This window comes from Palaemon carinicauda, chromosome 40 (genome assembly GCF_036898095.1).
Source record: "Palaemon carinicauda isolate YSFRI2023 chromosome 40, ASM3689809v2, whole genome shotgun sequence".
Classification (NCBI taxonomy): Eukaryota; Metazoa; Arthropoda; class Malacostraca; order Decapoda; family Palaemonidae; genus Palaemon; species Palaemon carinicauda.
The window spans coordinates 40,319,474-40,334,440 of NC_090764.1; the positions used below are offsets into that span (position 1 = coordinate 40,319,474).

The 14,967-nt window shown below is 37.6% G+C and overlaps 1 protein-coding gene across 5 annotated transcripts in view; it reads left to right on the forward strand.

The window, feature by feature from the left end:
• The window catches only part of LOC137631720 (uncharacterized), a 91,948-nt gene that overhangs the window by 19,833 nt on the left and 57,148 nt on the right, over positions 1–14,967 (forward strand). The window contains exon 2 of one of the 5 annotated variants that reach the window (XM_068363605.1): positions 352–472. The exons of 3 other annotated variants lie outside the window; for them this stretch is intronic. In XM_068363605.1, coding sequence (XP_068219706.1) covers positions 454–472 — 19 coding nt within the window. In that variant the 5' untranslated portion in view covers positions 352–453. Of the gene's footprint in view, positions 1–333; positions 473–14,967 lie in introns of those variants that run through there. One more of the 5 variants, XM_068363603.1, reaches the window with a different exon arrangement.

Below are 14,967 nucleotides of genomic sequence, written 5' to 3' on the forward strand. Positions count from 1 at the left end.
CTATCCTAGCCTTGGCAGTGGCAGTGATTGAATTATTTTTTTTTCATATGAACATATTAGTATACTTTACCAAACATCACAAACTCTGTAAGTGTTATTGCAAAATATCTTTCATGTTATATTATTTTGTATTACCATTATTATTATTATTATTATTATTATTATTATTATTATTATTATTATTGTCACTCTATTGCTGGTAGCCATTAGTATTTCTTTCTTCCTGTAGTAATGATTGTTTTATTGCCTGTACTGTATTCAAATGAATAATCAACAGATAATTTTTGGAGGTTTATCATCGGAGAAAAGAGGTCACTTTCCTAATGAGCAGTTTTCTTCATCATATTTTAGGATACTGTTTGGGTGACTTATTGTGAAGCTCTACACCCTTCAGGATTGGTGGGTTTAGCAAAAAAAAAACGTGGCAACATCCTCTTTCTTCAAATCTGGTGCATGCATTCTACAGGGGAAGGTATATTTAAGAACCCAGTAATTTTTGGTGATTCTTGCTTTTGTACATGTCACACATCTGTATGGGAGATTTATTTGTTACATATGCATTCATACACTGCTTTTAAAATTTTGGTTTTGTAAATTATTTGATGGGACTTGGTTGGTATTTTGTTATATGGTTAAGTTATTACTATCACAGCCTTGTAGAATTTTATATATAACAATAAAGGTGTAGTATTTACTGCTTTTTATGATTAGATGATTTGAATTATTTGTGCTTAATACTCTGGATTTTATGGTTGGTTGGAGGTCAGGTAAGGTGAACAACCCAAACGGATAGGTAAACGATGAATGCTCTGTTCATGCATAAATTTTTTCTTAACAATGGTGATGCTAAAGTTGAAATTGATTATTGGTCATAGCAAAGTTCATTTTACCTAGTGCTTGTTTAGAATAATTCTCGACCGTTAGAGTAGAGCTATTGAATTTCTTCATATAGAAAATTAGTTTAGTTATACAAACCTGTACATAATTTACTTTATACAGTATAAAACTAATCTTTTTATGTACCTTCATTTGGGTCTTATAATGTGTGCAAACATTTTACTCTATCACACAAGCAGCAGACCATTTGTAGCTCAGTACCAATTTATTACTTGCCTCAAATTTTGTACAGTCTGGATTTTGAAGCTTCAAAATCAGAAGGGCAGGAAGGAAGGAACTAGCTTTATAAGTGAAAATTTTCAATAAAATACTCAATTACAGTGATACCTCGGTAGTCGAACGACTCTATACTCGAACAATTCGGAGTTCGACCAAAATTTTCGAGAAATTTTTGCTGCGGTGCTCGACCAAAAATTCGGTACTCGACCAGCCGAACACGTGACGACCGCATGGGCTTTGTGATGATCGCGCCATCTCGGCCACTCTCGCTTGTTCGGGAAGCATCAGTTCTCTCGAGAGCGTCACTCAGACAACGCGCGATCAGCATTCGTTGTGATTTAGTGATTTTCAGTGCTTTTAATTGCTTTTTTAGCTTTCATAATGAGTCCCAAGAAAGTAATGAGTGTTAAGGGGAAGGAGAAGAGGAAAACAGTGCGAACAACGATCGAGTTGAAGAAGGAAATTATAGCGAAATATGAGAATGGTGTACGAGTGTCCGATTTAGCGGTAGAATACGGAATGGCGAAGTCGACCATTTCTACGTTTTTAAAGCATAAAGAAATGATTAAGAAGGCGAATGTTGCAACGGGAGTTACGGCGGTAACTAAGCAAAGGCCACAAGTGATTGAGGAGATGGAAAAGTTGCTTTTAATATTTATTAAAGAAAAACAGTTGGCCGGGGAAAGTGTTAGTGAAGCGTTCATTTGTGAAAAAGCGTTGCATATCTATGAAGAATTAGTGAAGAAAAGTCCGAGTACCAGTGAAAGTGATTCATTTACATTTAAAGCGAGCAGGGGTTGGTTTGAAAAGTTTCGTAATAGAACAGGTATTCATCGTGTTACTAGGCATGGGGAGGCAGCTAGTTCGGATCAAATTGCAGCCGATAAATACGTGGGGGAATTCGATCGGTACATAAATGAACAAAATTTGATCGCACAACAAGTCTTTAATTGTGATGAGACTGGGTTATTTTGGAAGAAAATGCCAGCCAATACGTACATTACCAAGGACGAGACGAAGATGCCAGGTCACAAGCCAATGAAAGATAGGCTAACATTGTTGCTGTGTGCAAATGCAAGTGGCGATTGCAAGATCAAACCCTTGTTAGTGTACCACTCGGACAACCCCCGGGTGTTCAAACGAAATAATACAGTATTTGTAAAAGTGCACTACCAGTTATGTGGCGCTCGAACACTAAATCTTGGGTCACAAGACAATTCTTTACTGAGTGGATAAACGAAGTGTTTGCCCCCCAGGTTAAGGCTTACCTCATTGAAAAGAGCTTGCCAATGAAATGTCTTCTGGTTATGGACAATGCTCCTGCACATCCTCCAGGTCTCGAGGATGACTTGAAAGAAGAATACAGCTTTATCAAAATCAAATTCTTGCCCCCCAATACTACTCCCATACTCCAGCCCATGGACCAACAGGTCATTTCAAACTTCAAAAAACTCTATACCAAGGCCCTTTTCAGAAAGTGTTTTGAAGTGACCAGTGACACGAAGTTGACCCTAAAGGAATTCTGGAAGGAACACTTCAGCATCCTCAACTCTGTTAACATGATTGACCAAGCTTGGCGAGGTGTGACCTATAGGACATTGAACTCTGCCTGGCGTAAGCTGTGGCCATCATGTGTCACAGAGAGGGAGTTTGAAGGTTTCCAACCAGAGGCGGGTCCAAGCACTGCTACCCCTGTAATTTCTGATGACACTGATGTCGTTGAGGAAATTGTTGTCATGGGCAGGAGTTTGGGGCTTGAGGTCGACAAGGATGATATTGATGAGCTTGTAGAAAGCCATTCTACCGAGTTGACTGTGGAGGAATTGTTGCACCTGCAACAACAACAGCAGCAGGATCTGATTGTGGAGCAGGAATCTTCAGAAGAGGATGAGGTAAGGGAGGATGTTCCAAGTTCTCTCATCAATGAAATTTGTTCCAAGTGGGCAGATGTGCAGGCTTTTGCTGAAAAATACCACCCAGAAATTGCAGTAGCAAACCGGGCAGTGCATATGTTTAATGATAGTGTCATGTATCATTTTCGAAAAATACTGCAGAGGAGGAAGAAACAATTAACAATAGACCAGTTTTTCACAAAAGAAAAGAAAGCTGCTACATCAAAGCCTGTTTCTCCTCCAAAGAAGAGACAAAGAAGAGAAGAAACCCCTGAAATAGATCTGCCCACCCTTTCATTGGAGAGAGAAATAACTCCTGAAGGAGAACTACCCCGCCACATCATGGAAGGGGACTCTCCTTCCAAGCAGTAACCTCCCCCTTCCATCCTCTCCACATCCATCCCTGTATGCCATCGAACCGCTGCTCAAAGGTATGTTCACTACAGTACAGAAAATGGTTTAAAATTGTTTTATTTTAGTACAGTAAATGGTTTAAAATTGTTTTATAGGATTTTCTGACCAATTTCATACACATTTAGATAATTATTGTTGTTTAGGTACACGTTTTATTAATATTTTGGGCCTGTTCGAGTGCTTGGGAACGGAATAGAATATATACCATTATTTCTTATGGGGAAAAAAAATTCGGTACTCGAACAAATCGGAGGTCGAACACGGATCTCGAACGGATTATGGTCGAGTACCGAGGTATCACTGTATTCCTACATTGATACAAACACTTGTCCTTTGTCCTTTAGTAGGAGTGTGTATTCATTGTAGTTAGAACTCTGTTGTTAACATTTATCACAAGGTGTTGGTAGTTACTGGCAGATGATGGGTGAGATGCATCTTCCCACCAGCTCACTGAGTAGTCACTTTGTTTTCAGCCGCTGAATAGTACAGATGTACTCTTGGCGCCCTCAACTGACTGTTTTGATATTTAGTTTTTTCTTTTACAGAAAATAATTGTTGGCAGGTAATTTTCTAGGAGGAATATTGATGAAGAAGAAAGGTTTAGCAGATTTCCAAATAATTGTAACCGACTGACAGCTGTCTGTGTAACCTGCCGATATACAGTACACTTTCTGACTCTTGTTTGACAGCATTCCTGTTGTCGTGTATTCTCTTGTTAGTGGGAAGGGGTGTTTGCTGCTGCCAAGTTGAAGCGGAAGGACACCATCCTTCTTCTCGTCAGTGTCTCCAGGTGTTTAGAAGATGCTAGAGATGTACCTCCTGGTAGTCCTGTCTCATTATAGAGTTCCTAGAATTCCTTTCCTTGAAGTGTCGTTGCTGTCGGCATGAAAACCATACAACTTCATCTCTTCACACATTGCCGGTGGGGATGGAAGGGGTCTGCCCTTCTTTTCACCTTTATGGACCAAGAAGTACCAGAAGACCAAAATGATAGTCGCATATACATGACTCTACTGTTTCTCTCCCCGTGGGAGAGATCGTGTTGCCCAAGGAGTCCCTGTGACTCCCTTTGATTTCTTTTAAAGGCTGCTCATGAATGGCAAAGGCAAGGGAAAGTGACATTGCCATAGCAAGTAAGACAATGCCCTGGAAACTGACTATATATTCATATGATCAGTGGCCAAGCAAGCCCCCTCACCACCCAAGCTAGGACTAGGGAGAGCCAGGGAATGACTACCGATGGCTGCAGGTAGACCTATAGGCTCTCCCAAACCCTCAATCCTTACCTCACTAGGATATTGAGTTTACAGACACTAAATGAACTAACGAGTTTGACCGGGACTTGAACTCCAGTCTGGCGATCACCAGAAATACCAATACGCTATAACAACCCTTCACAAAAGACGACCCTGAGAAATGACAAGACTATGCAGAGGGGACACCTGAGAGTGCTCCTTAATCTCATCACACACTACCAGCTGGGATAGAAGGGCTCTGCCCTACTTTTCTCCGTTATGGGGTATGAAGACCTAAAGTCCGATTGATAAGAGTTGCGTTTGTGTGACTCCTACCATTTTTCTCCCCATGTGCACTCACTATACTTAATGTAGGTAGAAAGGATCAATAGGGGAGGGTACCTAACTTGAAATAGATTCCCCCACTGATGTTCTCTCTCTCTCTCTCTCTCTCTCTCTCTCTCTCTCTCTCTCTCTCTCTCTCTCTCTCTCTCTCTCTCTCTCAACTTGCTGTCCATTGCCTTCGTGCGGTCGAATAATACACTATGTAACCCATTGTACTACCTGATGTTGTTTTCACTTGGTTTCTATCTCAGTACATATAAGTATTGTATTACAGTATGAACACATTTCAATAAGTGTACAGTACATGTACAGTTGCCTCAAAGTATTCCTTTACCCCTTACGCTTATGTTTTATGAAAATAGTATGGTAACACCGCAATGAAAGCCTATTTGTCTTGTAACGATGGACGTGAATGGTCGAGCTATTGGTATGCCAGTGCTCCTATTTTTATAAACACTACTGTAGACAATATATTAATGATATACGAATAATAGTTCACATTACAAGTGAAATAAGTTGCTGTTAAATACTTAGAAAAATAGTATAGTAACAGAGTAGTAATAATAGCAATGGTAAAAATCATATTCATTCCTGATTAATCAGACATCGTCAACCTTCGTTACATTCAGTTGAGGCAGGCGTTTGCTGAAATCCAACTTTAGTTCATAGTAGATATATGGGTTCTTTTTCAGAACATAATTATTTGAATGGAAATACGCTTTCGATTTATATAATCCATCAATTTATAAAGAAATGAGATCATAAACCGCAAATTTCAAGACCTATAAATATAATTTCATAAAGGCAATTATGATAGCCATTGACAGGTCATGATACGGAAGGCTTGGGGAAAAATTAATAGACAACCCGATGTATAAAGGAACAAACATATCCAGTGTATCATTCATATATATATATATATTTTTTTAATTCGAGCCACGTCTCACCAGAGTAGCCTAGATGGAAATTTCTCTGGGCGGTAATTAAACTCGAGTCATCTGAGTAACAACACACCTTAACCACCCTGATGGTCTTTATATCATTGGTAGATATGGTTGCACACCGATAAAATCAGTACTCATATAGATGAGAGAGAGAGACTGAACTATGGTTGGTTTTATTTTGTCAATTTCGTTGGTATTATCAAACAATACTATATAGACCTTTTATAATACCTTGATAATGACAACAGGGACTCGATTAGATAAATGTTGTATAGCCATGTCATTATATAATAAGATAACTCCGATATCCTTGTGTCTTCAATACTTATTACAATACGGTGGGGGTCTGAAACAAGTTATTGACGTCAAACTAGCTGTTTCACAGATCTCGTTCAATATGTAATATTTCCCTCCACATATGACCTAACAAAACATCAAGAAGGAATCATCAGTCGCATGTTAATTTTTATGAAAATAAATTCCATGATGATCATTTTCAGAGTAGTAAGGTATAAATTCATGACGGGCAGTTCGAGAATTTATCGGTTGTCAAAAGCCCACTTGACAACGGAATTACTTTAGGGAATGTAAGTGCTTCGTAAGATATCACTTTTAATACTAAATATTCTAGATAAGATAATTAGCAATTAAAACTTGCAACTAGATGCACCATAGTTGGGTAGATACATAGAGATAAAGAGATGGATTGAATTGCTTTCAGTTATCGTCAGGTTTAGAATTTTTTTTTATTTTACATTTAACTTAAATGACTAAATTGCACCCTCAGTTGAGCTGGCCTTGGTCTTAATAGTTGGTAAAAAATAAAATACCCAAGTCTTTTATTATATAATTATGAATTTTCTTTATTAAAATCAGCTGGATTCATCGATGAATTTATAGCAAATATCTGAAAACTATGTATTACAAATTTGTGATATTCAATGTTTAATCGCAATCATAACTTCGTATTAACCTTTTGTTTTAGTACTCAAGCGATACTGGTTGATTGAAGCTTATTATTTTGTTTTTTCAGTTTCCATTCTCATAACATTCCTTACATTTGTGGGCAAGGTTTAGTGAAATCACTATGGAAATAAATTATTTAATTCTAGTTATACAATGTTGAATTGTAAAAAAGGAAATAAGTAAAACAAGATCGTATTTGAAACATTAATATTTTGTCCATCCACCATTATGTGCAATAACATCTTGCAATCTGTTTTGCATTGACGAGACGTGGTTATACACAACTTGTCGGTTGCGGCGGAACAGTTCCCAATCGTTGAGAACATGCTGGAAAAGACGCTGGTGGTTACGCTCCTGACCCTGCTCCCAGCTGTTGACGATGTTCCCCCAGACATTTTCGATCGGGTTCAAGTCGCATGCTTTGCTCGGCCAGGGAAGGAGAACAATGTCGCGCTGTTCAGCAAACCATGTTCGGACAATCCTCGCAGTATGGATGGAACAGTTATCCTAAAAGAAATAATATAACTGATTAATCATACTGTTAGAACAAGGTGGAAGGAGAACAATTTATATTTTCAATATAAATGACGGCAAAATAATGCCGTTTAGTCCAGCAAAAGGAGTCACAATAATGATTAATAAAAGGGCTTGAGTAGCCAAGGAGGAGACGTGGGTGTTGTGTGTTGATAAGAATATTTGGTCTACTTTTCATGAAGAGGCAAAAAATACCTTGTAACAATTTCAGTGGCTTTATTTGGCCGTTTTAGATTCATCAGGGAATGTAGATCAATGATGTTGATGTAAGATCCTTTTACAGTTATAAAACTAATAAATCCAAGACAAAAGTCTTATTGAGTAATTTGAAACTACTTTATGACCAATATCAGCAATGAGTCGAGACCATATTTGTCAAGAAAGGGCATTCATATAACTAAAAAAAAAAAAAAAAAAACAATGCACATACCTGCATGAAAATTATCTGCTCAGGATAAGGAAGAGCATAAGCGCGAACGGAAGGAACCATCACCTCTTCCAAAATTTCGAGATACTGCTCAGCGTTGAACCTTCCACTGATCTCGGCGAATTCACCAACGCCATGCAGGTGTATCCACCCCCAAACGTTACAGGTGATATGGCCGCTTCTGGCTACTTGATAAATATTCTGGCTGTCGTATCTCGTGTTATCACGCCTCCAGCAATGCAGACGACCATGCGTGTTAGAAGCGAAGGTCTTTTCCTCACTGAAAATTACTCTGCCCCAGAAGTCTAACCCCTCTTCCAAATAACATTGAGCAAATTCCAGCCGTGCCGTTTTATGACGATCTTGCAGCTTTTGTTTCACTGCCGGAGTCCTATGGATACCGTCTGCGTGGAGCCTATTTCTTATAGTTCCAGACGAAACACGCAAGTTCAGTGTGTCCCTTATGGCAACTGCATTTATAAATGAGCTTTGCGTGGCTACTTCCGAAATCGCCCTATCTTCTTCTGGGGTCGTTTTTCTTGGCCCACCAGCTCTTGGCCTGTCGTTGAGGTTTCCAGACTCTTCCCATCTTCGACACCAAAGTCGAACTGTTGGCAATGAAATTCCTAATTCTCTTGCAATACGTTTGTAAGACATGCCAGAGTCTCTCATGCCTACAATTCTGCTCCTATTGCTGATTCTTTGTTGATTGCGATCCATTGTCTACTCTAGTCACTAAACTGCTACTCAAGAGAATGACATAATGGACTAACAGAGGTCACGACATCACTTACTGGCCCCGCCTCTCTCTCTCTTTCTGAGTTATACAGCTTTAATCGAGTCCCTGTGTCATTCTCAAGGTATTAAAAAAGGTTTATATAGTACTGTTCGATAATACCAACGAAATTGACATAAAATAAACCCAACCATAGTTCAGTCTCTCTCTCTTATCTATATGAGTACGATTTTATCGGTGTGCAACCATATCTACCAATGATATAAAGACCATCAGGGTGGTTAAGGTGTGTTGTTACTCAGATGACTCGAGTTTAATTACCGCCCAGAGAAATTTCCATCTAGGCTACTCTGGTGAGACGTGGCTCGAATTAAAAAAATATATATATATATGAATGATACACTGGATATATTTGTTCCTTTATACATCGGGTTGTCTATTAAATTTTCCCCAAGCCTTCCGTATCATGACCTGTCAATGGCTATCATAATTGCCTTTATGAAATTATATTTATAGGTCTTGAAATTTGCGGTTTATGATCTCATTTCTTTATAAATTGATGGATTATATAAATCGAAAGCGTATTTCCATTCAAATAATTATGTTCTGAAAAAGAACCCATATATCTACTATGAACTAAAGTTGGATTTCAGCAAACGCCTGCCTCAACTGAATGTAACGAAGGTTGACGATGTCTGATTAATCAGGAATGAATATGATTTTTACCATTGCTATTATTACTACTCTGTTACTATACTATTTTTCTAAGTATTCAACAGCAACTTATTTCACTTGTAATGTGAACTATTATTCGTATATCATTAATATATTGTCTACAGTAGTGTTTATAAAAATAGGAGCACTGGCATACCAATAGCTCGACCATTCACGTCCGTCGTTACAAGGCAAATAGGCTTTCATTGCGGTGTTACCATACTATTTTCATAAAACATAAGCGTAAGGGGTAAAGGAATACTTTGAGGCAACTGTACAGTCTTCGTATGCAAGACTACGGTACACCGTACGCATAACACTAATCTTCACTGCACTAATTAATAAATAATGTAATGTGACAACAAAACACTGTTGTTCCTATCTAATAGAACACTTGTGATACTGTAGTGTATATTATTGCTATATATATATACAGACAGTAGAGATTAATTAGCTAAGGTAGCACTCGTAAATTTTTGCTGTTTTTGGCAGATCGACTCCTGCTGTTCAGACTCGCCATACATGTAGGCTATATCTACAATACTCTTGTAAAACATGGTATATTTTGTATACACTACTGTACAATAGTTAATATAAAAATAACACTAGAGTATTACACAATGAATACACTACCAAAATAAAAATCAAGAGAAAAAGTACTGTTTGAGTGCAACACTACTAACCTTTTACATATGAATTTCTACACAGCAAGTTTGAAGCGTGAGGCAACTCTTTAAGCCGTCAGCTGTTTGGTGCGTGGGGTAGTGTATGTATGTATCACATTTTATACTAAAATCAGTATAATCAAACTGGAGATGCACAGGTTTTATATCACTTTTAAACATCAAAATGTGATTCCGCACATAAAGGACCGAAGTGGATGCACATATGAGGAGAGACGATGCAAGACTAAGTCTGAGTGAGCAAGAGATGGAGTGTTGTTCTCTGCGGAGAGGAAAATTACACGAAGGATGCTTAGTGCAAAGGAGCGCAGTCGGTTTGAAACCGCGAATACATGATTTTTTTTTATTTACAGTTAGTGAGTTATATGGTTCGTGAATAACCGAATACGCGAAAACCGAGGGGTGACTGTAGTAGTGAATGGTTTCTCTTTTTCTGGGTGTCGCATTGCCGAGAGCTTCCTAATAGTGTAAGGGTACTGGGATTAAATTTGGTTTAAAATCCTGTTCATGAGCTGCTTTTCAAAAAGAGAGTTTCATGTTTACAAAAAAATCCTATTGCTTGGTAGGTAGCCAGGGGTAAAAGTTTTATCTTCAAAAGTGTACCCATGTGTACTAGCTGCAGCCCGTTGTATATCTATCAAGGTACGGTGTACCACTGCTTACCGGCTTACTTTCACCCCTGGCTTTAGATCCTATAGTGGCAGCTAGTGAATGGGTCTAAAATTTTTTGGTTTAATTAATCTTTAATATTCATGTTTAAAATTTTTTTTAATTATAGTTTCACGGTGTTGGCAATTATGAAAATTAGGAATTAAGAGATAAGGTAATATTCTTAGGGAAACAATCTGTAGTTCTGTATTTAAGAATTGAATTGAGACAGTTTGTTGCCCAAAAAACAATGACAGATGAGTCTAGTGTTAATTCATTTTATCATTTGAAAGCTATAAATGACCTATCTCTTTCCTTGCCTAGCAACCCACTCCCATCAAAATGTGGGATTTAGCAATATGAACATCATGGAGGTTCTTATAAATAAATGGAATTTTAGTAATGAAATTTATTTTTTACTCGCCTGATGTTCCGTTACATGCCCACCCCCTCCCCCAATGACTTTTTGGTATCATGAGGATAAGGAATAGTTTTGAATTGAGAGACTGAAGACAAAGGCAGTATAGCTACTCCAAGCCATTCGTATTGCTTGTAACCATTATATAACCAAGCTTTCAGAAAGAAGCCGCATGAACATCTAAGCTATAGAAGTAAAAATCTTTACCAAAATTTCATATCTTCCCAAGTCTAAGAAAGCTCTCAGTACTTCGTTGTCAATCCTATTCAGCATTTAAAGTCAAAGTAAAAGTCGATGTCCTTTGCATTTATGTAACAATGGTAATTTAAAACTTATTTTTTTATATTATCTATGGTTTTTGAACCAGCAGTGTATGTTTTATGATTTTAAAAGTCCTTCATAAATGTATGCTTTTATCATGACTAATAAAACATTATATTATATTTGAATGAACTAAATCTTAATTTAAACATATCTTATTTCATATTAGTAGACTTTTATTTTTTGGGACGGAAATCCCCGTTACAGTACCATTTTCTTCATTTAGTAAAAAATACAGTTATTATAGATAGGTAAGTAAATTATACCACTTTCAATCTGTGAACTTGCCAGGTAAGTGCTTAATTTTTCCATTTTAGTTTTCCATTAAAGTTTGCTCTATATTGTAGCCTAAGCCTGTGAATTATTATTTTTATGAACCTCCCTTGATGTTCATATTACTTCTCTCTAGAAATTCAGATTTATTGGTATTTACGGTAAAACTGAAAAATTTCTCATTTTCTTTCCTTTCAATAAGCTTTTAGCCTCTAGTAAAGAAATGAGACAAGCTAGTAATTAATGGGAACCACCCATGACATGTTCAAGCCACAGATCCTTTGTCTTTTAGTCTCTGTGTCGACTGGATTTTCAACAGCTCCTAAATCAAGATTTTTTTAGTGTTTAAAGATGTCTTCTAGATTTGATAGTAGATTGTTCAAGCGAATTATTTTTGGGCGTGATCCATTTTCTCTTTCTCGTGTCGGGGATAATATTGTAATTTGTATAACCATTGTGATGAGAGTGAAAGCCTTTCTGTGCCTATTATAGACTAATATATTTCTATGGTAAACACAAAAGGAAACTCGCTTTTAGTTCAGGGGGCAATCCAGAGAAGACTAGGCTAGTTGATTATGTTGGGAATGATAACGATAATGATATGCCAGCACCAAATTCCAATACTGTACAGCGGTTAGTGAATCAAGGTTTGATTGTAGTGAATTTCAAAAGCTCTTAACGTCTTTAATTGCTTTAGTGAAATATCATAAGGCCAATGAGTCATCAAATGCAGTAATTTTGAACTAACTTGTCCTATTTCAAACCCTAACCTGACTTCTTAAGTCATGTCTAGTGGTTCTAATGTTCCATCCAGTAAGGGTTCTAATGGTGCAGTGTTAGAGATTTGAGATCCTCTCAAGACATCAAATTCTTTCTTTATACTGTATTAGATCCTTCTTCTGCAAAACCCTTGCATTTATGCAATCCTAGCCTCTCTTTTAGACAATTAAGACAATTTAGTGGTAGTAGGTCGTCCAGGGCACCCCCCACCCGTTAAGATACTACCGCTGGAGAGTTATGGGATCCTTTGACTGGCCAGACAGCACTACATTGGATCCTTCTCTCTGGTTACGGTTCACTATCCCTTTGCCTACACATACACTGATTAGTCTGGCCTATTCTTTTCAGATTCTCCTCTGTCCTCATACACCTGACAACACTGACATTACCAAACAATTTATCTTCACCCAAGGGGTTAACTACTGCACTGTAATTGTTCAGTGGTTACTCTCCTCTTGGTAAGGGTAGAAGAGACTCTTTAGCTATGGTAAGCAGCTCTTCCAGGAGGACTCTCCAAACTCAAACCATTGTTCTCTAGTCTTGGGTAGTGCCATAGCCTGTGTACCATGGTTTTCCACTGTCTTGGGTTAGAGTTCTGTTGCTTGAGGGTACCCTAAGGCACAATATTATATCCTCTAATTTGTCTTCCTCTTGTTTTGTTAAAGTTTTTATAGTTAATATAGGAAATATTTATTTTAATGTTTCTTTTCTTACATTATTTTATTTTTCCCTGTTTCCTTTCCTCACAGGGCTATTTTCCCTGTTTGGGCCCTTGGGCTTATAGCCTTCTGCTTTTCCAACTAGGGTTGTCACTTAGCAAGTGATAATGATAATGATAATAATTAAATGGCGAGGCAGAAGACCAAGTTAATAGCCTAGATCTTCAGATCCCTCCACTTGTTAAAGTAAGCATTCTAAAGCAACCTCAACTTTCATATGTGGATGGAGTGTCATATTGTATGATTCCCTTAGAGCAAATGTATCTGATAAAGTTTCTGCAAAAGCTGCTCGGTTTCATCATGTTTCGGATGGCAGCGTGCATCGTTTGTTTTTCAATATTTAACTTAGCCGGTGATTATAATAGCTGCAACTCTGTTGCTCGACAGAAAACTCTAAGGTAAAATTCGCCAGCGATCGCTACACAGGTTGCGGGTGTGCCCAACAGCGCCATCTGTCGTCCAAATACCCAGTACTCAATGTAAACAAAGAACTCAATTTTCTCTCTGTCGTGCTCCCGACAAGACGTGCTTATTCGCTGTTGCTAAACTGGATTTGTTTTCACAACTAATTGGTGAAGTACACTATTCTAGTTTTGAGCTTTCGCTATGCAGGTGTTTTATCTTCATCTTAAATCTTGAACTCGTTTTGGATAGATTTAATTATGGTGACAAAGAGAGTATGGACTTTCTTTCACTTTTAAATGGCCGACCCTTCCCTTAGCGGAAGTGTGTTTAGGCTTTTAGTAATTATATCACGTTATAGATTTTCCTCTATATACTGTATTTTATATCTCTCCGCCTTTATTAGGCCTCTTCGATTAACTTTCCATTATCATAAACATATAAAAATAATTTTAATGTTTTGTTTATATAGACCTTTCCTGAGAGTAGGCGGTCCTAACTTGGAAACCGAAGTTAATCAACGTTGAGCCCTTTATATCGTAATTAGCTTTTAAAGAGCTAAGGATTTAAAACTTTTTAAATGTAATATTTTATGAAAGAATTTCTTTGATAGTCTTCGTACTGTTTTCAAAGATGAACTAACGTTTAGTTTATTTATGCTACGCAGTTGTTGACGTTCAGGACGTTCAACATGCGCTCTATCGTTACGATAGAGAGAGAGTGTATCACGGTTTCACTTTGCAGTAAGAGTAAATCGATTCTGACGTTTTGTTCATTCTTTCTTAGCTTAAATGTTTTAAATTCTATTTTAAAGGAACTTTTTATTTGAAAAACCTTTCAGTTTTTTCCTTTAGTCAAATAACATGTTTTTTTGACGAAATATAATTGGGCTCTTCTCTTAGGTGCGAAATCAAGAGAGAAAGAGAGAGAGAGATAGAGACGGAGGGAGAGAGAGGAGAGAAAACGTTCCGTTCAAGCGGGTAACGTTGTTCTCGTGTTACTCTCGTCCCTAGTCGCTGTACGGGGAGGAAGGATAAAACGTTTTAGTTTTTTATTCTCGTCCCCAGGCTATGTGCGGTGAGAGATTGAAAACGTAGTTATATGAACTAGTGTTTAGTCTCTTTCCCAGCCACTGATTTTTTTTTTATCTTTAAATATGTTTTCTGTTTTTTGCTGGTATTAATGAGCTTGCATTATACGACTGATTTCGCAATTACTACCTTTTAATGAAGGGTAGAATTGCGTGTTTCAGGTAGAAATCAGTAAAAATTTCAGTGAAATAAGTGCAAAACAGAAAATCGAAGTGATAAAGTGATATGCGCAAAGTGTTACAGTGTTGCGTCCGAGGGTTCATCTGTTCGTGCCTGTCGTTCACCTAGTCCGGGACCTCTTACATGCTC